This window comes from Lagopus muta, chromosome 1 (assembly GCF_023343835.1).
Source record: "Lagopus muta isolate bLagMut1 chromosome 1, bLagMut1 primary, whole genome shotgun sequence".
Classification (NCBI taxonomy): domain Eukaryota; kingdom Metazoa; phylum Chordata; class Aves; order Galliformes; family Phasianidae; genus Lagopus; species Lagopus muta.
Window position 1 is genome coordinate 22,179,740 of NC_064433.1, and position 27,204 is coordinate 22,206,943.

General features: G+C 38.2%; 1 protein-coding gene across 10 annotated transcripts in view; it reads left to right on the forward strand.

The window, feature by feature from the left end:
- Window positions 1–27,204, forward strand: part of CADPS2 (calcium dependent secretion activator 2) — a 303,802-nt gene that overhangs the window by 94,434 nt on the left and 182,164 nt on the right. For all 10 annotated transcript variants that reach the window (XM_048934391.1, XM_048934396.1, XM_048934392.1 and 7 more), the window contains exons 3-4: window positions 4,341–4,673; window positions 25,920–26,000. In XM_048934391.1, coding sequence (XP_048790348.1) covers window positions 4,341–4,673; window positions 25,920–26,000 — 414 coding nt within the window. The remainder of the gene's footprint in view (window positions 1–4,340; window positions 4,674–25,919; window positions 26,001–27,204) is intronic.

A 27,204-nucleotide genomic window follows, 5' to 3' on the forward strand; every position in this document is an offset into this window, starting at 1 on the left:
CAAGACTGTATGTATGGCTCCGTCCAGGAGTATATACAGATAGATAGATATAGATATTGTGAATAGAAATAGTTTCTCAAGACAGATAAACCATCAAAACATGCTTTTACCTTTTTTTTTTTTTCTTTTTTTTTTCCTTCCCCTGAAATGTTCTGTGTTAAGAGAGCCTTTCATTTTGGTGTTTGGTAGTTCACCCCAGAATTTCTCTGAGGAGATGCAGAATACAGTGACAGAACATGAAATCATAGACTCATAGAATGGCCTGGGTTGAAAAGGACCCCAGTGATCATCCAGTTCCAACCCCCTGCTGTGTGCAGGGTCGCCAACCAGCGGACCAGGCTGCTCAGAGCCACATCCAGCCTGGCCTTGAATGCCTCCAGGGATGGGGCATCCACAGCCTCCTTGGGCAACCTGTTCCAGTGCGTCACCATATTCTGAGTGAAATGAAATATGAAAAGCTTCATTAGAAACTTTGGCTCTTATCAAATTATTTCTAAATAATATGAGGGTTTGGGAAGTTCCTGGCTGATCTGTCAAATACGTTTCCCAGTAAGAATTGTTTTCTTTGTTCCTACAATTACTATTTGTTATTTTCTGTTTTACATTCAAACCTTTAATGTTTTTTGTTTTTTTTTTTTTCTTTCCAAACATTTGAGATAACATTTTAGCACTGGAATGATTATTTAATTGGAAATAAGTTCCATGATCAGACAATCCAAATACGGGATTAAAAGGAAGAACAGCTGACAATTCAGTGAATGTGCTTAATTACTGTTTTGCTTTAAAGATATGTATCAACACAGATATTTTCCCTGTTGGAGGTGATTATGCAAATAATCCTGTAAGAGCTTATGTATTTCATTGCGAAAACAAATGATGTCAAGAGAGAACTGCCAGTGATGTAAAACATGCATGTATCCTGACTTGCGTGCTCAGCCAAGGTTCTGGAGCCATGATAGCTCAGCCAGATGAGATTTCTGTAGTGCTGGTGGAAACAGTGCCATTGGCAAGAAAACATTCTCCAAACAGGAATGCTTTGTAAACTTGTATGTAGAAGAAGAAAAAAGCAGGTGCAAAACATTTCAGAAAAACTGTAAGACTGAGGAAACAAATGTCGAGAAATATAGCTGAAGCCAAAGATGTTACAGTTAATGTGAAGCATCCCCAATGTCTTTCTGGAACAGGAATAACAGTCATTTAGTAATTTTTTAATGTGTCTTTTTGTGTCAAATTAGAAGCACATATGGTACACTCCTAAATGAATTTTCATTCACTTATGATTTTCTGTTGCAAATAATGGCTTAACGATGCAATATCTATTAAAATATTGTTTTTTAAGTATATCAAATACAAATGGTTCATTTTAAAGATTGTCTCATTTCACAATCCCCAGGAAAAAAAACTGTGCTAAGTTGCCACTTAAAATGAAGCTTTAGGTCAAGTGAGTTTCTTTTAAGAACCCACCCAGATACTATTAGTGGTATTGTTCACTCCTTGGGTTTATACTTTGAGCAGTTTCTTGTAATCACACCAGATATTTTGCTAAAGTAGCATCTTGGAATAACTTCAGATTAATTAATGCAAATACAGTTCATAAACAAAACTCTTTAGGAGTATTTTAAGGTAGCGTGTGTCCTTTTTAGCATGCTTGCTTCTATCGTATATTTTTAAGCAACTGTATTGCAGTATTGCAGGCATTTTGTAGTTGACTGGCAGCATCAATATTGATGACTCTTGAAAAGGTGAATTATGTACATTCTTTCAAATGATGTTAATTGTGATCAAATTGCTTCATATTTTTGGAGGATGTGTTTTGTTTTTTATTGATCTTGAAGCTCTTTTTTCTTACTTATTATGTGATTGTATTTTGTATTTGCACATACCTGTATAAAAATCTGTTTTGCCTGACATTTTGTTGGTGTTGCAGACAACAAATGCTACAATACTGTTACCATTTCATGGGTAAATACTGGAGAAAAAAAAGACAACAGATTTTTCCTGCCATTTCTTAAAAAAACAACTTGCAAATCAAAAATAAAAATTTATGAATTAATCTGAATAAATCTGGTTCATAAATCAAGTGCTAGTGACTTTTTAGCCGCTGCATTCTGAATTGTTTTGAATAATATATTATTCAAATAATATAATATACGTAAAGAAGGCTGTAAGAGGTGATGATCTCAGAGTGCGTGTTTAGCATTTTTTTAATTAGAGTGGTCCAGTTATGGTAGTGATGCATAAGGTTATGCAGCCTTGGATAAACATTCCTGGGGAGGGGCAAAAGCCTGTAAGTTTTCTGAATTTTATTCTTTATTCTGCGTCTGCTTTTTCTCAATAGCTATGCAAACTAACCTGATAGAGGATAAGATAATATTTATGAAGAAAATAAAATAGCTCAGTTTGTCTGAAGTCATCTACTTTAAATATTTGTCTGTTTTCTTTCCAGGTAAGCTTTGGAAGAATTTTAATTTATTGTAATTGTAGGCTGTTGAAATATGGAAAAGGTTAATATCCTGGTACTAGTTTGTGTTGATAAGTTTCACTGTCAAGTGGAATTTCAGACTATTGTTTGTTTTGAAATGAAATTCAATGTTTGTATAGCATTTTGAGGAAATTAATATTGACATTAATTGATAATAACCATGTCAACTCCCTTTTTGTGGATAAAAGTTCAACCTTAGATACTTGTATTTTCAGAGAAAGGAAATTTAGCATGCTGCAGCACTAAATGTGATTGGCAGATTTTGTTGCTGTTTTATGGTTTAGGACCAAGTTCTTTTAGGTTTGATCTGCACCCTTCAGTACAACATCAATTAGAGTATCTGTTGAAATATTTATATTTAAATAGCTGCATTTTACAAAATCTACAGAGAAAAGATGTATCGAAAAGCACTGAGGCTTTTAAACTGTTTTTCTTGACCCAGCCCTTGTACTTGGCTTAGCTTTGTAGCTGCTCCCCTGCTCTTCTGGTTTCTTTTCAAAACAAAGCACAGGAGCACATGAAGTTGTTTGTTAGGTGCGCTGTCATCCATCATGTGAAATTTAGAGTCAAAGCTTTACTGTGCTGTGATCTGCATTACATTTTAGTAGCTTCTGGTTAATAAAAATTTTACGTGAAAATGCATGGTTATCATAGAATCACGGAATGGCTTGGGCTGGAAGGGGCCTTAATGATCATCTCGTTCCAACCGCCCGCTGTGGGTAGAGTTGTCACCCATAAAATCAAGCAAACAGGCAGAAAGGTGATGAGAAGGAAATATGCTCAGACCACACGCCATCCTGTCTATTCTTTGTGTTTCAGCTGTGCTTCAGTGAGGCACCCAAGCTCTCCCCACGCACTCAAGTACAGCAGGGCCCTGACCCATTTTCTTCTGCTGTGGGAAGCCACCTGCTTTTTTCCTCTGCAATGCCATAACGCAGTTTATGCCTTGTGCCAGGCATAAGTTGGTTGTTTACACTGATGGTCAGGTGACAGCCATCCTCTTCTTAGCTGTATTTAATAGAAGAACAGTGAGACTTGCTGCTATAAATCATTTGGCCAGACACTGGCTGGAGAGGCCGAGCTTGCCAAGGTCCATGTTAGAAAGAAGAAAGAGTTGTGTGCAACTGTCCTTCAACAGTGAAAAACTCCCACACATTGCTGATACTCATTTAGTCGATTTGCTGGTGAAATTTGATGTCCTATCTTATATATGCATATATACTTAGGAAGGTTTTTGTTGGTTTTTTTTTATTTTATTTATTATTTTTTTTTTTTAAACACAGAAAATTCCATACTCTGTCCCCAGCGTTATATCTGCAGTAGTGGGACCAGATTCTGCACTTCTGAGTGCTTCTTCTCTGTTGGTTTTGATTGCAGTATTTCTCTAGCATAAGAGGTTGGTTTTTTCTGGATTTCTGTTTCCTTCCATGAAATTCTTAACTGTCTAAAAGATGTTTTTTTCACTCATGATACTGCCAAGTTGTGAGACAGTGTGGCTTCTTCATGCGTACCTTGCAAATATCTGCAGACTTCTGTGGTTTTAATGGAGGAAAGGCAAGTGTAATCATGTAGGTAAGTTTTAAATTAGCTGCCATTAATTCAAACTTCATTCTAGCTTAATGACTGTAGCATATCTTAAAACCCAACTAGTTTAATAGAGAAACATATTTTTTGAACATGTTGATTTAGTTTTTTTATGAAAATACATCAACCTTTGCTTGTGTATCTGCTCCCTGCAAACCATTTTATGTAGAAACAAAAGATTAGTTTGTAATAATAATCCCTTCCTTTGTTTTGCACTTGTGTTTATTTCTAATGTCTGTATTTTTTTGTGTCTCTTTTCTCTTTTTTGCAAAAGGTGTTTCTCAAGAGTGACCGGGTTGCAAGAATGGTTCACAGTGGAGGATGTTCTGCAAACGACTTTAGAGATGTTTTTAAGAAAAACATAGAGAAGAGAGTCCGAAGTTTGCCGGAAATTGATGGATTAAGCAAAGAGACAGTATTAAGTTCTTGGCTAGCCAAGTATGATGCCATATACAGGGGAGAAGAGGACTTCTGCAAACAGCCAAATAGAATGGCCTTAAGTGCTGTATCGGAGCTGATTCTGAGCAAGGAACAGCTTTATGAAATGTTTCAGCAGATTCTAGGGATCAAAAAGTTGGAACATCAGTTGATTTATAACGCCTGCCAAGTAAGTACTGGTGTCACTCGGTTCTGTTGTGTTCAAAATCTCTCACCCCCAACCCCTGCCAACAGGTAGAGCATCTCGCCTTCAGTTTTAAATGCATCCCCATACTTCAAGGAAGTGAAACCGCTCAGGAAGGAATCTTTGCAGAATTTGGTCACTGGAGGACACTTTGGAAAAAGTGTGTATGGTACTTTTGCTACAGAGATCTCCTGAGACCTTTTACGACTCCAGTGATCTATGTGATTCTGCAGAATGTTCTGTAGCCTTTATACCTGCATATATACCTACATAAACTTCTTTATAAGAAATTTGCTGCCATAATTAGATAGATGGTAGATATTGAGTCCAGGATGCCCTTGGCTGTGCAGTGTTGAGAACTCAGCATACTTCTTTGCAAACATCATCTATGAAGCTAATTTGCTCTTTTGCTCTCTTGTTCTGCTAGGTAATGGAGATGTTCCCTGTAAATCAGTGAATCAAAAACACTCTATTCAGCAGTCATATTCAGATTTATAGGCATAGTCTATTGCTAACCAGTAGTGTAAATAGTAAAAAGAAGTGTTTCACCTGTCCAATCTTTGTAGTAAGGCAGCAACAAAATAAGCACTAGTTTGTGATGAAAAACCTGAAAAACGCAAGACATTTTTGAAAGTCTCATGACTGACTGGAGCAAATGTTCATAGTATTTATAGTTTTTAAACTGAGCACACACGGCTTTCTAACCCATTTTTTAAGTAGTGCACCATACTGCAGCTAAGCTGTTTTTTACGTATTACGCTGAAGGTCAGTTTATGACTATCCTAGTACAGGAACAAGAATGGAATTTGCCTCAGTTTTGTCCCAGTTTTTTTTCCATTTGGCTCTTAATTAACATACATGTGTATGGTGAAGCTAGCCACTTAGACATACAAGTTGGTAACAAGGCTCAGAAACACTGAAATCTTAGGGAGTTATCTTGCTTATTTAATTGGGGGGTTGCATAACAGAACACACAAGCCTAGGATGTTTCAGTTTGGTAAAGACCTCAGGAGGTCATTCAGTCCAGTGTCCTGCTCAGAACAGGATTAGCTGTGTGTACAGACCAGGATATGCGAGGCTTTTTCCATTCAATTCTTAAAACTGCCAAGAAATCCAGATAGACTGCTGAACTCTTAAGACAACCTGCTCCAGTACTTGAAAACATGAAAAATTAACAACTTCTCCACAATTACAACTTATCTTCAGTAGGAGCTGTATGGCCTGTCTGACGATTTCTTAAATCAGGTTTATGTGTCACTGTGAGTAGTCAGAATCTGCTGTTCATGTTCATTGTGCTAGAGGAACATTAACATGATTGTAGAGCCTCAAATACTAAAATAAATTAACTTCTTCCTTTAGCTTAGAAGCAGTTCTGATGATATGGACTCCTTAGGCTCTTTTGTGTTTCTAATTGAAGGCTTCCTGGATTTAGTTGTTGATTTGTAGGAATTTTGATGCATCAAAACTGGTTGGCTCTCCTGTTCACCAGTTCTCCTCTGTTCTTGCTCCATAACCTATGGAGAAACTGAAACATCACAGCAACTCGTTTTATCTTCTGTCATGGTTGAGTTTTGAACATGGGATTATTTTCTTTTATATTTGGTGAATAGTAAAATAGAAATTATTTTACTATTTTATGTATTTACATATTAAATATTTTTATGTTTATATATATATATATATATATTGTTTTAGTAAGAAATTATCATGTGGTAGGTAGCAAGTGAGAGGCTGGTTGGCTCTTATGATAGGCGCGAGGACACAATGAGGTGAAGAGAAGACTTTACCTCTTCCTGATTTTGAGCTCTGAAGTACGTGTTGTTTACCTGAAATTCATATGAATACTGGAGGGAAGAAAGGGAGATGTCTCTTTGGGAGCAGTCATAGAAACATCTACGTAATCAGGAAGAATGAAGAAAGACAGGCTTCAAGCACACGCGCTTCTTGCTTTGGGTTCTAGCTTACAAAGATTTTCCTTTTGCAGAGAAAGCATGAGACTACTTTGCTAAAGCAAAAACTTTCATTTCATACTCCAACAGTGCAGAGTTGCTACCTAACATAAACTTTGTATCTTGTTCTTGTGATTCAATCTAGCACATAGCACACCAAAAGTATGAGGAGAAATCTGTTGCAAAGGAAAAAACAACAGTCATGGCTTTCCCAGGACGCATATTGCAGACAACAGCCAGTTCTTATAATGTAGTGCCTCTTCTCCTTTGGCAAAATCCTTTATTCCTCATTAGAATTTTAATAAACTTTTTAGTTTAGAGTGTATTTTAATCCATTCTATTCATAATTCATAGGGTATTTGTAAAAGATGAAATGAAGTTGGACTCCAATTTCAGTTGACATGACAGTTTTCATTCTCCCCTAGAAGTACCAAGATGTATATGTAAAAGCTCATTTCTGTTTCCCGTAGCCATTGCTGTTTATAATACTGGAGACCTGCAGATAATGATAATCAATATTGTCTGGGAGCAGTGAGATAAGTGAAAGTCGAAACAGATGTTAAAATTGTATTTTTGATAGAGGTTTTGGTGAGTTGGCTTCTAAACTGCGCTTATAGCAGAGAATCAGATCTTTATGTGAAATACTGAATATTTTGCAGCTCTGAGAAGCACCTGCTCTTAACAGCAAATCTGTACAGTGATAATTTGTGCAGGAAACTCTGTCTTTTTCTTTCCCCTCTTAATTCCTTCCAGCCCTTTGAGAATTCCAGTCTGAAAAATGTCTCACAGCGTCGATGATAAGAGTATATTATCCTGCAGCTACAGGGCTGGAAAGCAAAGAAGGATGCTATTTGTAACAGTAGGTGGTATCGTCTGCCAATCTCCTTCTTGTGACTTCTGCACTTTGAAACTTTTTACTGTTTGTCAGCAACCTTTGCTTTCCAGCCTGTACTAAATAGAGTTTTTCTTTAAATCTTAAACCCTTGGGTATCCTGCAGTAGGTCATCAGAAGATTCTGCTAGTACAGGGGTTGTTGGAGGTCTACACAGGTTGCAGGTCTCCGTCCTTTGTGTGCAAGCAATGAGAAACAGTGTTTGTACAATCAACACAAGAATTTAATCGGCAATAAGGTGAATAATGGTAGACCAGCTCTCTGGCATTGTCAGACAATGTGCAGAACTGTGAGAATCTTACAAATTCTTCCTTGAAGACTAGCTTTTTGTCACAATCCGTTGTTGTATGCTAAATGCCTAGACACATCCTTAGGTACTGAACATTAACAGGAGTGTTCACATCAGGACATTTAAGCTTTCTTCTACATCTCCATTTTCAACTTCTGAACTTAGACCAAGGCTAGACCTGCTGCTGAGCATCTACATCTCTCTGATGAAAAGACTCAATTTGGAAGTGCTAACACTTTCACCTGATTATTATTTACATTGTGTTGCTTTGATCTGTGTTTTATGATAAAGAGGTGATTGTCAGTTAGTTGGGACTTAATGATCTCCTTGACTTGCTTTTGAGAAGCTTGGCCACAGTGTGTTGTTCTGGTTTCTTTGATTTACAGAGATCAAACATGATAAAGTCCTTTTTTGTCTTTTTTTAATTATTCACTGATGTAGAAGATAACTTTGCAGAAAGTCAAACTGAAAGTCAAAATCTAGCTGCTTTGCAGTCATGCACTGTTATTGCATCACTTCACCAACTCCAGAATTTGTTTCTTTATCAGGTAAGCCATAAGTCCACACAGAGGTTATTTTATTTTGACACTGCCTTTGTAGCATTCACTTCTTTGTCTGATCTCAAACCCCTTATCTTAGGGGAAGGGTAGGAGCAAAGAAGCATAAGCAAAGAATACTTTTAAGCCACATTTTCTTTTCTGACAGGTAATGAATAATTTTGAGAACACATCTGTTGAGTCTTGCTTGTACTGTCAGTGTTTCGGGAATCAGCCACATATGGTACTTCGCTTCAAGTCATGTTTATCTGTTTTAAAGTCCTGAATTGCTTCTGGTTCACATCCTCTATTACCTATAGCTTTTATGAGATGTATCTCTTTGTGTGTCTAATAATGATAATTATGGACTATATTGTATCTTCTATAATTTTTAAAGTTTAAATTTTAAGAAAATTGGTATCAAGTATTTCTCCTGAACCTAAGGCTGCTCTTGGTGTTCAGTATAGATGAATTTTAAAGATTATTTCGCCTGGCAATTTGTTAACATGTATAGCAGTTTGTTAACATCCAATTAGTCATACAGTTTTGGATAAGTCAGATTAGGGGCAATTTAACCTCATCGTGGCCTTCTTGACTCTCTTGAATGTTTGTAGCTCTCTTCCTTGGCTCAGTAAGATATGGAAAAGTAATGCAGTGATGTCACAAATCACAGATTATCGAAAGGAAATTCACACTACCTCTGCATGTTTTACTTAGAAATTCTTATACCCCATATGAACTATGGGGACAAATGCAACTAGATCAAACATGGAGAATGATACCTTTCAACAGAAAATTTTGGTGTTAACTTTAAGATGTTCTTTATGAAGTAATGAAATCAGTGTTAAGATTGTTTAGGAAGGAATACCAAAAAAATAAGAGATTAATTTTTTTTCCTGTCTCAGCTTAAAAATTGTTTAGTCTGTATATTGTAGAGCATGTGATGGTATGCATCTGGGTATTTTTAGTCAGAACAAAAGATGTGGGCTGTGCAACCAGATATTATAACGTGACCAAGGCTTTAGGTGACACATTATCTTTCAGATGATCAATAATGACTGCTGTTACTTATTTTATCATAAATTTTACCTGATACAATACAGTAAACTCTGAAAAATGTTGAGGAGGTCCATTGCTGTAATTTCAAGGTAGCATCAGGTGCTGGATGAATTGTCACTTCTGTCTTATAAGTCCCCTGTAGGATGAAAATATGCTTTTCCCTTCCTAATCTATCCTTATTCCACTGTTTCAAAACATTAAATGTGACATGGTAAATGTGAGCTTGCAAAGTTTCTGCACAGAAAAACGATGCAATAATGATGTACTGCCTTTCAGAACAGGTCAGTATTTTAAAACTGTTGTATGTGTCTGCCAGCCTGAAAGGTATTTTATGCCTTTGATATCAGAAGCGTTCAAATGCTAACACTTCAGGCTTGTTCACACATAAACTCTATTGGTTTTGAGTAGCTGTAAGTACAAGAATAAATCTTATCTCATGCCCTTCTCTTTACAAAAAATCTACTTTCTGATTGATTTTCCCTTTAAGGGAAAAAAAAAGAAAAAAAAAAAGATGCGCAGCTGTCTGTGCATAAGTGAGTAAAATATTTCAAACAAAATATTTAAATGGAGAAATAGATTGTCTTTTCTTACAGGATTTTAGATTTGGTCTCTTCAGGAGACATCACTCAATTACATGCATGTAGTACTTTCATATGATTTCAGCAGTTACAGTGTTTTTGTTGAGCTGATTCATGCGTCTTTTACCTCAATTTGAGAGACCTTTGGATGTCCTTCTCTAGACAGAAAAGATTTGGTGCTTCAGAAATGAGAGCTGCAACCACAAGCAGTTCTCCTAAGATCAGATCTGAAATGATCTGTCAGAAATCTAGAACTTTGCTGAAAGTATGTCAGACAAGCTTGGATTTTGACCTTACAAATGTGAGTTTTGGTGAGAAAGGAAATCTTGGAACTTCCAAGTTATTCAACTTTTAGTTCTCATAAACAAAAGTATTTTTTTCCATGATAGCAGAATTTACTTTGAAAGTGTCTGATTGTCCCCAAAGGGTTGATTTGTTCTCATTTACTCAAATGATAGAAGAATGATGGAAAGAATATCAAAGCATCCTCAGAAAAGTAATTTACTTTTTAGCATGTTTAAATATCTGACTCTGAATAACATGTAAAAGCCCTGCAAGTTATATAATGGAGAAATACTTTGAAATGTTTTTCTGTGTGCATGAAGGAGTACTGAAAAAACACTAGAGAAAAATAGTGTATTAGCACAGTAGTTGGCATTTTCAGTACTTGAGGTATTGCAGTGTCCTTGTTATGTTCAGCAAGTGAGTAAAATTGGCTTTGATATACACATTTAAAAGGAAAACCCGAGTGGAACATCGGACAACTGAGAAAACATGCAGTTTTAATCAATCTTAAGACACCATGGATTTTTCTGTCATAGAGCTGTATATCTGCTACTGTGGCTCCTGTTCTTGCTTTGTGTGAATGAGTTGGACATATACAGTTTTTAGTACCATAAATGACAACCACCAGCAGTCACAGAGTAGTAGATTCACTTGCATTTTCTAGTAGATTTTCTTCTAGGCCTGGTCTCCTGTGTACCTCCTTCCTTGTCACAAGAGGTGAGCCAGGCTTTACTGAGAATCCACAGGCAGCTGCAGAGAGAAGTGAGACTACTCCTCCCCAGCTTGTCTTGAGCCCACTCTGTGGTTTGAAGTCATTAGTATTGGGATTTTGGCTGCAGATCTTTCTTTGTTTTTGTTTTCCGAACTTCTTTGCCATTCATTGAGTGCAGGAAAGCATCAGCAGAACATAAAAAGATTAGGAAGTTTGCTTTGGCTTTGTAAAGCAGTTTCGTTTAAGCATGTTCTAATTTTACCTACCTCTATATTTCTTTCCCTAAAACACTGCTTTGTAGTCTTAAAGAAGTAAGTAATGCTGTTTTGACATTCTCCTGAGTTCCAGATCCAAGTAAGTTAAGCTGCCTCAACACTGGAAGCCAAATATATCCAGCATCTAACCTGCACTTTTATTAACATATCACTGCATTTGACTCATCATGTTTCCAGCTGAGGAAAAAGTTCCTCTGGCTTCATAGTAAGCAATAAAAATAAAGCTCTTCTCCCAGAGAAGAATTGTTGTTTACATTTTAAAATATAGTTTATTTTTTGTTTTAAAGGAGAGATCCCCTGTCTTCAGGTAAATAAATACCAGACAAATACAGTTGTTACATATATTCTTAGTTCGATTTCCAGGCTGATAACTCAATTTGTTAACACATCTAGCTTACTTGTGCATTTGAATGAATACTCTTAATCAGTCTGAACAAGTTAATGACCGTTTGCATGAATTTGTCACCTGTCCGCTAAGATACGGCAGAATTCTGTATTCCCTTTTTTATTCAAAGTAAAGCAGTTTTGCTTAAAACAGTCACTTCCAATACAAGGATCCATTTGATAATTTAGGTTTGATCCTCTGCAGAGTTTTTCAACAGAGATGTCTTCAACTGTTAATGTGAAACCAGCAGAAGCAGCTGAAAAGCCGCAAGAAGAGAATGAGCCTATTTTTCTCTCTCTCACGTTCTGGTACAAAATGTCTTTTTCTGAAGCTTAAGTGCTTTTTTTTCCTGTTTCTGAAAATTTTGAGAGATCCCTTTTAGTTCTTCCTTCTTGAGAGTAATATGCTGCTTTCTTTACAGCTGGCTGCCCAGTTAAGGTTCCTGCACCCCAGTCACTTTGAAAGGGAAACGTGGAGGTAAACTTGAAGATAAGCCAGCTGCCATAGAGTATATACATATTTTGAACAGAAGCATCAAAGTACAGCCATGACACAGGATAGACCGTCCTATGCAAGAGTAATTGTGTATGTAAAATGGCTGAGAGATCTGCAATTCTGTTTGGATATCCCATCTCTAGTTATTCATTATCTAGGAAGGTGCTTTCGTGTTTCTTCTGAAAATGAGAGATCTCTTGGATCATCTTTCCGGCTGTTCTCTGCTGACGCTGTCCTAATATCTTAACTGTAGTCCTTCCTCAGAGTCCACCTCAGACACAATCTCATCCCAAATGAGGAGTGACTAAACAGAAGAGCCAACTTGCAGGGACATGCTGTCATTTATTCCCATATTTTGTGCTACAAGAGTCAAAGACAGTTGTTCATATCATCCAGATTAAGTCTGGTGTCAGTGCCAAGGCTGTCTGCTTTGTGATTAGATGTTTGTCATTTCAAACTTCAGATGTGTTTAAAAGACATTGCCTGTTTCTCTTCTCTATAGGTCTTCTGTGGTAGATTGACCACATTTTAGGTTTTTTCTGCTGTGGTCATGAAAAATTCTTAGGTCAACTGCAGTAACCTGTTGGGGTTTTTTTGTCAGTTACACGAAGAAAAAAATAATTGCCCCTATCAGTCTGAAAACTTACAGCCTGATGGGAAGGGATAAAATAAGAAGAAAGTAAAAACAGAATTTATCTGTACTTTCTGTTGTCTTGGAGTCTGTTTCTTGAGAAGGAAAAAAAAAAGACTCAAGCATGTTAGCTATAAACTGGGAAAATATTGAATAAATATTAAGACTGGTTAGACAGGAGAAATCTTTACTTCTAAGTACTGTTAAAAGCTGAAGTTTATGCTAAGCTCAAAAACTCTGGGGCTGTAAGAGAAGAAATAGCCTTTTGCAAAGGAAGGAAGGAGTCACTATTAGCCAACCTTCCTTTGGCCACTGAACAAACTGTTTTCATAAGCAGTTATGCAATACCAGGCATCCTAGTGTGGGAATGCTAGGACTACCTGTAAATGAAGGAATAAAATACTGATCTCTGGCTGAGAGTCTGCAAAGGTATGCACAATTTTCAGGAGCAGCTTTGTTTTATTCCTGTTATAAAATCATGTCTGTCTGACACAGCCTTTTCTTCAGACTGTGTTTTTCCTCAGGGAGTCTGGAAACAAAGTAAGATATTATCTGAAACATCTTTCATTCCTTAGGAATGCTTCTTTGCCCGATGTTCTAATTTACTGTATTGAAGCAACTATCATTCTTTACAGATAGATAGCAGGCTTTCTGTAACGAGTGTTTTCTCACCATTTTAATGGTAGTAGTTCCCTCCTGTTCCTGTGTTTCCAGGAAAGTGGTATCTGAAAGCTTACGGCTTCTGGCAGCAGGAGAAAATTTTCATGTCTCCCTGCAATTATTAGTCTAGAAAATTCGTTCAGAATTCTGACAGCAGAGGAGGATGAGTGAGTCCTGCTGTGGGAAGAATGCATTCTGGACACGTTAGGTTTGGCAATTGGATTAACACAAAGAGGAAACAAGAAATGTTCATGTTTGGTGACTCCACCTTGTCCAGGACAGATTAATGCATCTGCTAGGTAGACACTTTTATTTGCTTCTCACTTAGGTGCAAGATGTCACAGAGACTGCTGAGGGCCATGCAGGCTTCTGGCTACTGCCCCTGGCTGCTCATCTGTGGAAGTACAAGTAACATGACTTTGAAGAGCTTAAAAGTTTCAACAAGACTTAGAGCAAAGATCACAGAATCATCTAGGTTGGAAAAAGCCTTTGGGATCACCGAGTCCAAACATAAGCCTGATCCGTGGAGTCCTATTGCTAAATTGTCTTCCTTATGGGTACATTCAAGCCTCTCTTAAATACTTCCAGGGATGAGGTCTCCACTGCTTCCCTGTGCAGGCTGCCCAGAGATTGCCGAGGGTGACACATTCAATGTGCAAAACAAGTGAAGCTTTGACTTCTTGGGTTTTGACACCTCGTTCTAAGAGCTGGTAAGAAGTGATGGAATGAAACTGACAAAAAGGCACAGACACAGTTGTGGGCAGAATTACTAATGTAATGGAGGATATTAAACAAGGTTTGTCAGGAGTTGGGGAGCTAATTTCAGGATTAAATGAAGAAAAATTACATGTGGAAGAGAGATTTATGACAGAAGGCTTCAGGGGGAGACTATAACATTCCCTCTCAGAAAGGAGAGTGCTTATAAATGTGGTTGCACTAAAACAGAGTATTTGAACAAGAAATCCATTCTCTAGGGAAAGATCAGAATGGAAAGCAATATTGATGATGTTGTGATGAGGGTCACTTGCAGGCCAAATGACCAAGAAAGTTAAGTCATCCATGAAGAAACAGTAGAAGTCTCCCAATGGGAGGCCTTGATCGACAAGGTCCAATGGCATTGTGCAGGCAATCAAGAAAGTTTCTAGATTATTGGTGACACTTTCTCATTGTGAATGCAAAAGGATCAGTTGGGATTAGTACTCAATGACTAGCTGCTCACAGAGGAGATGGAGGTAAATGTGACCACAGGTAGCAGCTGGGCTGCAGAAATCACCAGTTGACAGAGTTCTGGAATAGGAGGAAGGCTGAAAAGGTGCACTGTAAACTTATTTGGTAAAAGGATAGCTATGCTGAGACTCCAGAGAAGCCTCAGTGTATGGAAACAGAGAGCCCAGGAATTGGCAGGTGTCTAATGAAAACATATGGAGTTCAGGAACAAACCATCTTGTACCAAATGGTTGAGAATTACAAGCATCACTTCAGTCTGTGAAGGCCTAGAGGACTTTGCAGCACAACCTTTTGCAATTCGTTTTCATGTAAAGTATTAGTTTATGTGGATACCAAGAGGAAGTCGTACCTGTCCTTTCTGAGTGACATCTTTCATTAAATGACTGATTATGTGAGTCAGAAAAAGATGATAATACACATTTGCTTTACTTGGATGGAGCTGTTGACACAGTCCACCAACCACACTCATATTTTTATATTGAGGAAGTATGTCTTGGGCAAGCTGATTATTAAATGGCTTGAAAATTAACCAGGTCACTAGTGACAGTCAGTGGTTTGAAAGCCCAGATGGTAGCTGGAAGCTCAGTACTCCTCTGTTCAGTATTATTCAGTATTTTCAGCTTGTTCAGCTTGGATGATAGAGAAAATTGCTTTACTTTGGAGAATCCTAGTGTACTGATTAGTCCTTATTGTGAAGAATGATAGGAAAATGAAAAGAAAGAAAAAAAGATTAATGCAGTCCAAACTTTGCGCAATGAATAGATAGTTGGTGAAAATGTGACTGTGATCATCTTAGCAGTTTTTCAACTTCTCTGCTAAGAAATCTGATGAAAGAAGAGGACTCAGCTAAGTTTCATAGAGTATTGTGAAACCCAGGCTATTTGGACAAAGTTGCAGATTGCAGTTTCCCATCAGGGAAAAACAATCCACCAATTGTCTTAAATCATTTTTGTTGAACAAATTGCTAGCTGTACACTTTAATACAAATGCAGGCTTTCAGCTGTACAGAAAAATCTTGCCTATTTGAAGTAAGAACTTTTTTTTTTTCTATGGCTGAGCATTTTTTTTCCTTATGATGCATTTTGAAAACAACATCATGCATTGTCTTTTGAAAATCTGTGATTAATTGGTGCACTAATTGTAAATTGTTGGCCTGAATTTTAAGTTTTCGATCTACTTCAGTCAGGCACATATCATTATGTAGGAAAAAAGTTTGACGTGGTATTCAAGGTGCTTTTACTTATTTAATGGGATGCTCATTAACCGTTATTCCCCTAATTGCATCTCTTCCTTTTGTTTTCAACATTCCAATGAAAAAATATGCAGTGATTGATAAGGGAAGAAAACATTCTGCATGATACTTTCGGAGAGTGAGGAAAGTAATGAAAGGATAGAGGGCTTCCTTCTGCAGCAAGTCTTTTTATTTATTTATTTAATTAATTAAAATCAGCACAATATAACCAAATTATGATATTTGCCAGGTCTACTGAGATAACACAAGATCTGGGTACCTTTAGAAAAATATAGAATCCTGTAAACCCATTTTGTATTCTAGGACATGAAGGACTAACAAGCTTTGCATGCTAATTTGGGAGTTGTCTTGGTTATGGTAATCTCTGAACAGATAGTAGGAGAGAAGGAGGGTGGAAGGCTTTCTCTTCAGAGGATGGGGACATGAGTCATAGCTCTTTTAAGCCCATCATTACCTCCTCACCATGGCTGTGGGAGGGTATTCCCTAGCCAAGAAACTGAAAGCAACTTTTATAGAAGGAGACACCGGATATCTATTTCAGTGAGGTCTGGGGGAAGGTGAGAGGGTGGAATAAGAACACCCATTTCTTTGATCACCTTCTTACTCACCGGAGATTAATGGTGCAGATAGGACCTCCACAGCACTTATGGTTGGCATGTAGATAACTGCATAAGTGATTATAATGACACCCTGGAAACTTTTCTGTATTTTCATTGATTACCTTAGGATTAAAAAATGCTTTATTTGGATGGTAAAATAGATACAATAGATAACTCTGAAGCTTTTTCATTTAACTGTGGGACATAATATTTAGCTGATTAGATCTGCAGATAGTAAGAACCTACCATTATTCTGCATTTTTCCCTCTCAGGACAGCACACTTTCCTCACTTTTTCAACCTGTTGAACAGAGGTGGTTAAATATTGTAATCTTGACCACTAACTTGGGTTTTATTTTTTTACGTGATCAGTTGCAGTTAATGACCTTAATGATTTTTTCCAACACTAATGATCATCCCAGATGCCAAGAGAACAAAAGGCTGAAAGTTCCATTGCTTGTAGTAACACTTTTGAGCTGTGCTAACATTTTTCTCCTGTAGTCTGTCAGTGATCCACTGTTCTGAATCCTAATGCATTTCTGGTCATCATAATATAGCTTTGGTATTTGTTAATAATGGGCTAATTATTGGGCTAAAACCACTGTTCTTCAGCAGCTGGTGGGCTGAGTCAGCAGCAGGCCATGACACTCGATTGAGAATGGAAAGTTCTGTAGTCAGTATCCAAAAACTGATGGTAGGTAATGTTTTTAGGAAGCAGTATTGATAATTTAGAAGGAGTTTTGGGAGGAGGTTTCCTTCTGATCCATTCCTTAGAGTTTAAGTGTGATTTGTATCTTTCTACCTGTGTAGGAGGAAGTGTTGTGTCTTTATTCAACATATTCATGAATGACCGCGAAAAGGCAGTATAAGGGAAATCGCCAAGTTTACAGATGATACTAAACTGTTTTGGTTCTCTAATTTTATTCTATTTGCAAGAAACTCCAGAAGCATTTCACAAAACTGCATTGACAAAAGCCTGACAGATAAGCCCCAGTGTAGCTAAACAGGAAAAAGAAGCTATCATAGAATCATAGAGTGGTTTGGGCTGGAAGGGAGTTTCAAGGATCATGTAGACCAACCTCTATGTCATGTCTGGAGCAATTCTCCCTAAATCACATTGCTCAAGGCTCCACCCAACCTGACTATGAATATTCCTCATAGGTGGGGAACTAGCATAGGATGCTGAACTGAGAATGAACAGGTCTTTGTGCAAAAATAGCTAAAAAGCCAAAAAAATGCTGCTTGTGACTATGAAGAATGTTGAGAGTGAGACAGTATTTCTTTACTTGATTCTGTAGAGTGAGTCAGAAGAGCATCAGAATAAAGGCATTTATGGACAAGCTTGTGACAGGGTGTCAGAGCTGATATGCAATGAAAAACAATTTAAATAGTAAATAAAATAAGATTCTGTGTTTTTTTTGTTTTTTGGATTTTTTTTAATGTCAAACATTCCTTTTTTGAATTTTATTTATATTGAGTCTTTCCCTTTCAGAGCCTTGTGGTGGTAATTTGCAGGTAATATAATAATTCCAAAGCTACACAAAGACTCTCTAGTACTTAGAGAGAACTGTTATCATGAAAATGCAATGCAGGTAATACCAGCTAAAGACATAAAATTGCCTAAAGACCTGCTCTGTGATTTTCCTTTCCTTTATCTCTAAATAAATACTGAAAATATTTGTGTCTAGGCCAGTATGGATTTTTCACTAAAATCCCACGTTATGTGATTAACAGTATTTGTGCTTAAGCCTTGGTGATCCAAATAATACTTCAGCTTTTATCTTTATAGTAAACTGGGAGAAAAACTGGTGGCAAACTCAGTACTGAGACCACGTGATTTGCTATATGAGGCTTAAATATGAGAGCTTAGCAGACTTTCTTCAAATGATACAATCCATATCCCTGAGGGCAAAGATTATTTGTGTGCACTATTGTATTTTATTGATTTATTTACAAACCGTATATCAAGATGTGTTGGAGAAAGAGATCTTTCAAATCCTGGAGTTGCAGTTAGCAGAATACTGATTTTAATGTCAATGTAATGATTTAAAATAAAATGGAAAAAAAAAAACAGTTTCATTTTGGCACTCTATACAGAGTACTGATGGCGGTGCATAGAGGAGAAGTGTAAAGCATGTAAGTTAGTCTTAAAATACTTTAAAAACTATTTGCTTTACATACTGTGATTGGCTTAAACACTGTGTATGCTCTTCTGTTCCTGTCTGCAGTTTCATTGAAGGTTCTTCTAGGGTTCTGGGTGTTGGTAATCCCTGAATAATCTAAAATCTCACAGTAAGAGTCCACTTTTCAGCCTGTGCTGAAACTCTCAGAACGGATTCACTCTTCACATTAGGTCTGCTTATGTTTTCAAAGCTTGAATGTATGGAGATGCCATATCAAAGTCTCCGCTTTGTTTATTGTGCAAACTGCCAAATTTTACATTTAATGGCTGATTAAAAAGAAAAAGAAAGTGCAAGATTTTAAAATTGAGTAAATTTTAAGTTTGAAAAAAAAAAAAGCAAATAATATTTTTAAATTCTATTGTATTAATGCTTATAATCTTAATGTTTTGTTTTGGGCTTAGTATTTTTATGAAAACCATTTTTAGAAATCAATTTATAATCATTATAATTAATAAGCATGATCAGTATAAATGATATCTTCTGCCACCTTAATCAATCATACATACAAAAATTGACTTTGAAGTGACATAAGTCACAAAATTTATTTTGCTTTATTTTTCCAGCTGAAACCACTGCATTTGGCTGTTGACTGGCCACACTCTTTATCCGCATTACTAATGGTTAATGACATTGACTGCAGTGAAGTGTGCAACTTGCTTGTTCCATTCACCTGTACCCCTTCCAGCCTAACTTCGTTATTTTCTTTTACTGTGAAACTGTTCTTTCCCCTCACCACCTCAAAAAATTGAGAAAAGTGATAGCACTCAGTAGGAATTTATATTAAATCCAATGGAAAGATGTTTGAACTTTCTGAGGGCACTGTACTGCAGGAAAAGTGAGTGACCAGGTTGGCCTGGATCAATAGTCTGGCAGGGAATCTCGTGGAGGACTTACAAGCAAAATTTCTGAGGAAAGGGCACGAGGTCTGATGGTGGAATGTGGGGAGTTGTTAGGGTACTTTGTAGGAGTTAGACTTGTAAGCTTTTCCCAGTATTCTTGCTGCAGACAGAGAGAAAGCAGAAAAGCTTTCAATGGCAGCTGAGTCTTTTGATTCTGAATTGGCTGAAAATGAGTACACTAGTATTCCACAAGACAGAAAATGTCTCAAGTAGGTGTTATTTTCCCTTTATTTTAACAGTTAACAGATTATATCTCTCCACCATTCTTCACTGAATGTTTCACATCGATGTTGTGTATCTCTGAGTTTGTCACATCTCGAAATTTGCTGTTTGTGGGTGCTGAGAAAGGATCAAGCTGTGAAGAGACGAAGATCAGGGAACAGATTTGTTTAAGTTTTTCTTTTGCAGAGCTCTGTGGGAAATCCACAGGACTTCCCCAATGCACAGGCAGGATCAGCCACCAGCCATTTGTGTGACATATTGTAGAGATGATGCAGGGTGCAGAGAACACGTGAGTTTTTAAATACCACTTTAGCAATCTTTCTCATTAATCCACCATATTACATATGAACAAACAAAATAAAAGATTTTAAAACTGAAGCTAAACAGCATAGCCTTGTCTGAAGTGGAGGGTTGGCAACATTTTCTGGCCCGTCATGGCTGTCTTTCTCCCTGTGAAACAGGAGGCTGCAGGGTTGTGGAAAGGTCACAGAATCACAGAATCACAGAATCACCCGGGTTGGAAGGGACCCCAAGGATCATGTAGTTCCAACCCCCCTGCCTAGCAGGGCCACCAAACATACACATTCAGATCAGGTTGCCCAGGACCCCGTCCAACCTGGCCTTAAACACGTCCAAGGACGGGGCATCCACAACCTCCCTGGGCAGCCCGTTCCAGGGCCTAACCACTCTCCTTGTAAAGAACTTCCCCCTAACATCCAACCTAAATCTTCCCTCCTTCAACTTAAAACCATTTCCCCTAGTCCTGCTGTTGTCAGCCCTTTTGAAGAGTTTACTCCCCTCCTGGGTGTAGGTTCCCTTCAGGTATTGATAGGCTGCAATGAGGTCACCCCGCAGCCTTCTCTTCTCCAGGCTGAACAAGCCCAACTCCCTCAGCCTGTCCTCATAGGGGAGGTGCTCCAGCCCCCTGATCATCTTAGTCGCCCTCCTCTGGACCCTTTCCAAAATCTCAATGTCTTTCTTGTACTGAGGGCTCCACACCTGGACACAGTACTCCAGGTGGGGCCTCACAAGAGCCGAGTAGAGAGGGACAATCACCTCCCTGTCCCTGCTGGCCACCCCTCTCCTGATGGAGCCCAGGATCCCAATTTGCCTTTCGAGCTGCCAGAGCGCACTGCTGGCTCATGTTCAGTCTCTCGTCCATCAGGACCCCCAGGTCCTTCTCTGCCGAGCTGCTCTCAAGGACCACTCCTCCCAGCCTGTACAGGTGCCTGGGGTTCTTCCGGCCCAAATGCAAAACCCTGCACTTTGCTGTGTTGAACCTCATCAGGTTCACCCGAGCCCAGCCCTCCAGCCTGTCGAGGTCCCTCTGAATGGCATCCCTTCCTTCCACCGTATCAACCGCACCACTCAGCTTGGTGTCGTCAGCAGGAACCGTTGAGAAAGCTTCACACATCCTGCCCTTTAATCCAATCAGGATTTTTTCTCTCTATAGGAAGTGCAAAGAATTACTTCTGTCATGATTTTGTTTTATACAAGTTAATTGCTGTTAAATTCATGCCTAAACGTGTTTGCTTTTGTGAGGTGGAGCTGGGCACTGTGTTTTCTGCCTTGCTTCGAAGTTGTTGATCCTTTTTCTGCATATTTAGCTTCTGATCTTGTTTCAGGAACCTGGTAAACTTCAGGAATCTCTACAGGTTTTTGTGTTCAGTGCACAGTAGCACCTTAATGTGGCAGAGCATTACAGGGACAGAATGCATTCTGAGCCTGTTCCTGTAAAGCCTGTTGGTACACATAATGATAAGGATGTGAGGAAACCCTGCAGGCCTCTGGGGCGACAGGACTGTCTGAAGCAAAACTCCTTCTTTTAGAGATAAAAAACATGAAGGAGAGCAGTCTGAAAAACGCAAGTATTTACATGCAAGTATTTACACACCTGCTGCTTGCTCACGTGATTGACAACCGAAGTTCAACACCCGAACTCTCCTGGCCTTCCCTTACTCTTCCAGCCATGCTGTTGGATGCCATTAGTTACTTACAGAAATCAATTCTTTTTTCATCACGTCATGTCCTCTGTTCCATTTGGTTCGTGTTGATGGTTGCAGCCTGCGCTGGCTCACAGCAGTGGTAGGGAGACTGCAGGCTGCCTCCTGGAGGCTGCCACAAATCACCCATCAGCTCAGCAAGGCCCCGTGCCAGGCTGCATGTGGGTGCAGCCAAATGATGCTCTCAACAGAAAAAATGATCATTGCAGACCTCACAGAGCAGAGCTGAGGGCTTTGGGCTCTGCGTTGCAGAAATACGAGCAAGTCCTACGATATCTGTACTGTCAGTTTAGTCAATAAATGTAGATAAATTTGTATCGCTGTGTGCATGTAAATGCAATTTCATGTTGATGTTACTGCAGATTAGAAAGCTGTAGGAAGCTAACTGATCATTGATGAAGTAGTCACTTGGAGCAGCTACACGTTGGTTTGAATGCTTAGGAACACACAGAACAAGTAACTCCCAGCAGGTCAGCACTCATCTGCACTCAGATGGTTCTCTCCTGGGTAAAGAGGATCTGTCTTTCCTCACAGGAAGGGTAAGGCAAAGGAATGTGATGGGATTTAGCGTAGCACCTCCTGGCAGTGTTGTTACCTCTTTTGCTTTGTGTTATTTGCACATTTTTCTAGTGTACCACTCTTCTTTTTCATCAAAATACACAGACATGTTAAAGCCTTTTAAGTAACACACACACACACAATTTAAGTAGAAATCTCAAAGTACGTCATCTCTTCCAACCTGTTAAGATACGTCAACATTAATTCATTCGGATGTGTTTTTGTTCTGTGCTTGGCAGGCACACCAGTTTGTTGGGTGGGATATGCTGAATTGATCAGAATAGTGATTTGTAACACTAATGAATTTTCAGTCTTCTTTAAATAAGCAAATAGTCATTTGAGGAGCGTAGACCTCACGCATATTCTAGAGACGCAGCACAGCCTGGGGATGAGCCTGACTGCTGGATCTGACTTATTCTCTGGCAGCAGCTGCTTGCAGCCCAACTGCTCCAAACTTCCTTTCTCAGAGGTTCACAACTTGGCTTGAGTTGGGCTGATTTTCTCAGATGGGATGCTGCTGAATTTCAGATCCCTGCTTGAAAACAAGATGGTGCTAGAGTTCTTTGACAAGATGGTCACTATTTTCCTTATTGAGGATATAGTGAGGATAGAACTGAAATCTTTTCTGGTCTCCTTTTCAGAAGCAACAGAGTCATTTTGGTTGAAGTTATTAAAGCAGAAATTCAGAGTGGAAAACATCAGTCTGTCACTTAGAAGTTGACACTGTTATAAGCAAGTGAAAATATACTCTAATAAGAATTGTTGGGGAACTTGAGGAATGTTACCACCCCATCTCTGACAATAAAAAAGTTTGTAATAGAAATGTTTGCCCTTTTCAGAGTGAGAAAGTAGGAGAAAAATAAAAAGGTGACTTCAAGCATTAAGGAATAAAAATATTTTCAAGTGAATAGTTTGATGTCTGACTGGCAGGTTTATTTTAGAAAGCTGTTTTTATATAACACCATTGGGAAAAATAAGCCAGATGATGAGCTATCACTTTATTTTTTAATAAAAAGTAGCTTATTATCCATGCAAGCATTGTCACTTATAACTACAAAATTGTCTGAGGAAACTTTTAAGATCCCAAAAATCTTTGCAAAGAGGAAAGGTGCAAATGACACAGCCATCTTATTCATACTACTGCTCAATTAGGAATTTTTCTATTGAATTAAATAGTCCTCCAAATGTGACTCAGTTTCTGCCTTTAAGTTTAAGCAGCTAGATACATGGCAATATGGGAAAATGTTGGTTTACCCAGTCAGGAATTGAAACATATTTTACACTGAAAGCAAGTCTCTGAGGTCTGTAGACACTGCTGTAGTGAGGTTCCCTAGTGCTAGGATAGTGATTAGTTGGTTAAGTGAAGAAGAAGGAACGTGACAAGTATCTCTATTGTAAATGCAGTTGATAGCTAGTGAATAATTACTACCATTGTAGAAAGCTGAAGTGTTCTTATTAAATGGAGTTTACATGTAGCTCTTCTGAAATAGTCTAAGACTGTAATTTCTTTTGCACTTTTGGCATCCCTGCCCTCCTGAGTCTTCAGCATTATAGCTGATCAATCTGTGCAATGGATAATTCCATTCAAACTAGTTATGACAAGTAGCTTAGAAAGCAGGTCATTCTAATATGATTGCCATACAAAATGACCAGAAGTCAGTTGAATTACTTTTTTTTTTTTTTAATTTCCTTCAGGAAAGATGAGAAGCACTGATACCACATTCATGCAGCTTATTCTTGTTTCTTTAAACTTATACTTGAATTTTAAGGGTTTACCAGCTAGTGACTTTTTAAAGAAAATAATAAAGTTGTGATAATGAGAATTGCTATTCTGCAGCGTTATGTTCATATTCATTTCTATCTAATCATATGCTTTCTAGGTTTTATTCACAGTGTGAGAATTATTTGTATTTGTCATAGCTGTGTATTCTACACACGTCTTGGGTTTGGGTTTGATCGCAAATGAAGAATTACAGAAATTTTAGGATAAAATCAAGTAAAATAATCTTGCCTGGGGTGTGAAAAAATGGTCCCGTTTTTCTCATTGTCACTTCGTTCTTATTTGATTCTTTGTATAAGTAAGGCAGTGTTCAGTTTTTTACCTTTCCAGCTTAACCATTCCTTGCAAAATGTCATTACACACATAAACAAACAAAACATTACTCAAAAGTATAAACATTTCAGGAAGGCTGAATTTTAAAAACAAGTAAGGGTCTTGTGAGATGCCAGATTGCTCAGATGACAGATTGCACTTCTTTGCTTCCATCTTAGCAGTGGAAAACATTTTATTCTATTGCTAAATGGATCCAGATAATCATTCTACATAATGCTGCAAGGAACCTTTAGGTGATAGTGTGTTTTTGATTACTTAAATGTAATCAAATTTCTAATTTACTTTTTGAAAGAAAGTACTTAATTTTCAACAAGGCCTTGGTTCTGAGATCTACTGAATTTAGCAGAGGAGAGTTGCAAAAAAAATGGCATTATGTATTTGGCCTGGTGCATTAAATAGTGGTCTTATTTTAAAAAGCTTAGTTTAATGGAATGAATCATTTAGGAAATTCATTGCGAGTTCGCTAGGTGAAGTTCTTATTTAATTAGTGAACCAGTTTTTGCCAGTTTCCTTCACTAATCAATTTAAGATTGTTTTTCAGAGAAGAGCAAGTGATATCCTTAGATCTTAGATGCATGCTAAATGTGCTGGGATGTATCAGCACTGACATGGTGCCTGCAAATAGCCCTAGAAGGAGAGAGCCCCTGCTAGAAATCTGACTTTGTCTATGGTAGGCACGTGTTCAGTAAAAGGGCAAGTTTTGCCTTTTATTTTGCGGATGCTTCTGCCTCTCAGCCAGCTCAGCTGTGCAGACCAATCCATTGAGGTGAAGCCACACTTCACCAACACCTGGCAATTAAACTGGTGAAAAATGATTTGGAAAGCTCTTTTCTGTTGTGACCAGTGATTCTGTTGTGGGGAAGAGATGTGTCTTTCTGCTTTACGTTCCTGACTTATGCCAGAGATTCAGTCATGACTATTTCCTCCATCTAATAAAATTGACAAAAACTGGCTATGCCTTGATCTGGGCAGTTGCCCAGTATTATAGAGTTCTGTGAATGAAATAATATTCTTAGAAGTTATAGTGGCAGTTTTCTTTCCCTACACCTGATTCCAGAGGATTTCATGGCACCAAAGAGTGATTTTCCTTCCAAATTTTCTAAGCTGTTCTGTCAGTCCAATTTTCTGCTTCATGAAGAAATGTTGTCAACTGCTGTTTTCACAAGGAAAGCTCCTTCTGCTCAGCTTACATATATAAAAGTCAAGGGAATACTAACTGCCCTTCAGAGTCCAGGACTGCTGTGGATAGTGGGTGCCTGTTATATTTTCTTCATCTTCATAAGACTCAAAGCCATATATTTGCTTAGTGTTTCACTGATTTTAAGACACAAAATATGCAAATAATTTCTGTTTTGTTTTTAACTACATTACTCACTACAAAGTGCACGTATCTTACAGTTAATGCCATTTATTTTTCTTCCACATCTAAGCTGGATAATGCAGATGAGCAAGCAGCCCAGATCAGACGTGAACTAGATGGACGTCTGCAACTGGCCGAACAAATGGCAAGGGTAAGCATCTGCTTTTGGATACCAGAAACATACCTTCATGTGAGATGGTGATGTGAGTGGGCTGATACATAGTTTGTGTTTCCAGTTTCTCATTCTGAAGTTGACCAGAATGCCTGGCAGATGCATTTCTTTCTTCTGTGGAGAATGTATGTCAGTAGGGGTAGGGAGGAAGTAAATGTTGTTTTCAAAGGTTGTATTCTGTGTAATCCTTCCATTCCTTCATTAGCAAGGCCAGGGGTGAAAGAAAGGGTATATTATCTGCACTTTTGGGAGTATGTATTTTGTAACTGAGCTAGATTATATTTTATATACAAAATGCATTGTGCAACCCTGAGGGTATAAACATGTTTATGTCTTACTACATGCTGTATGTAATATAATTTTAAGCATATAAATTATAGTTTACATTTCCAGTGGAAGTCAAAGTTTGGAATGCAGTGGAAGTAGCAAAACTATGAGTGAAGCTTGTAGGTCAAATTAGTGATAATAGGGTAATTTATAAATTATTGTAAGTTTTAGAAAGCCAAAATTGTTTTTTTCTGTCATATAGCTTGTATTTTGTTTCCATGAGCAAGATTATGCCCTTCTATCTTAAATATCACAGGTAGGATTGTTACTGTCCCTGGCCATATCCTATTAGAGGCTTTTTCAAGGAAAGACTACCAATTTCAGTTCTCTTCAGTCTTCTGTGAAGCCCTGGATTATAATCAAAGATGTCTGCTAATGCTGTGTTTGTTCTGTGTCCTTTTTGCCTGTAGCTCCAACAGTAAAAAAATATTGTGTGTTATCGCATGTATGTGCAGAAAACAGTATATTGTATTTACACAGTACAATTTTAAAGCCTTCACAGAATCACAGAATCAAAGAATGGCCCAGGCTGGAAGGGATATCAAGGATCTCCAACCCCCCTGTCACAGGCAGGGCCACCAGCCTTCCCATTTAATACCAGACCAGGCTGCCCAGGGCCCCATCCAACCTGGCCTTGAACACCTCCAGGGACGGGGCATCCACAGCCTCTCTGGGCAGCCTGTTCCAGCACCTCACCACTCTCTCTGTAAAGAACTTCCCTGACATCCAACCTAAATCTTTCCTCCCTCAACTTCAAACCATTTCCCCTTGTCCTGCTGTTATCCACTCTTGATTCCCCTCCTGTTTGTAGGCTCCCTTTAGGTATTGAAAGGCTGCAATGAGGTCACCCCACAGC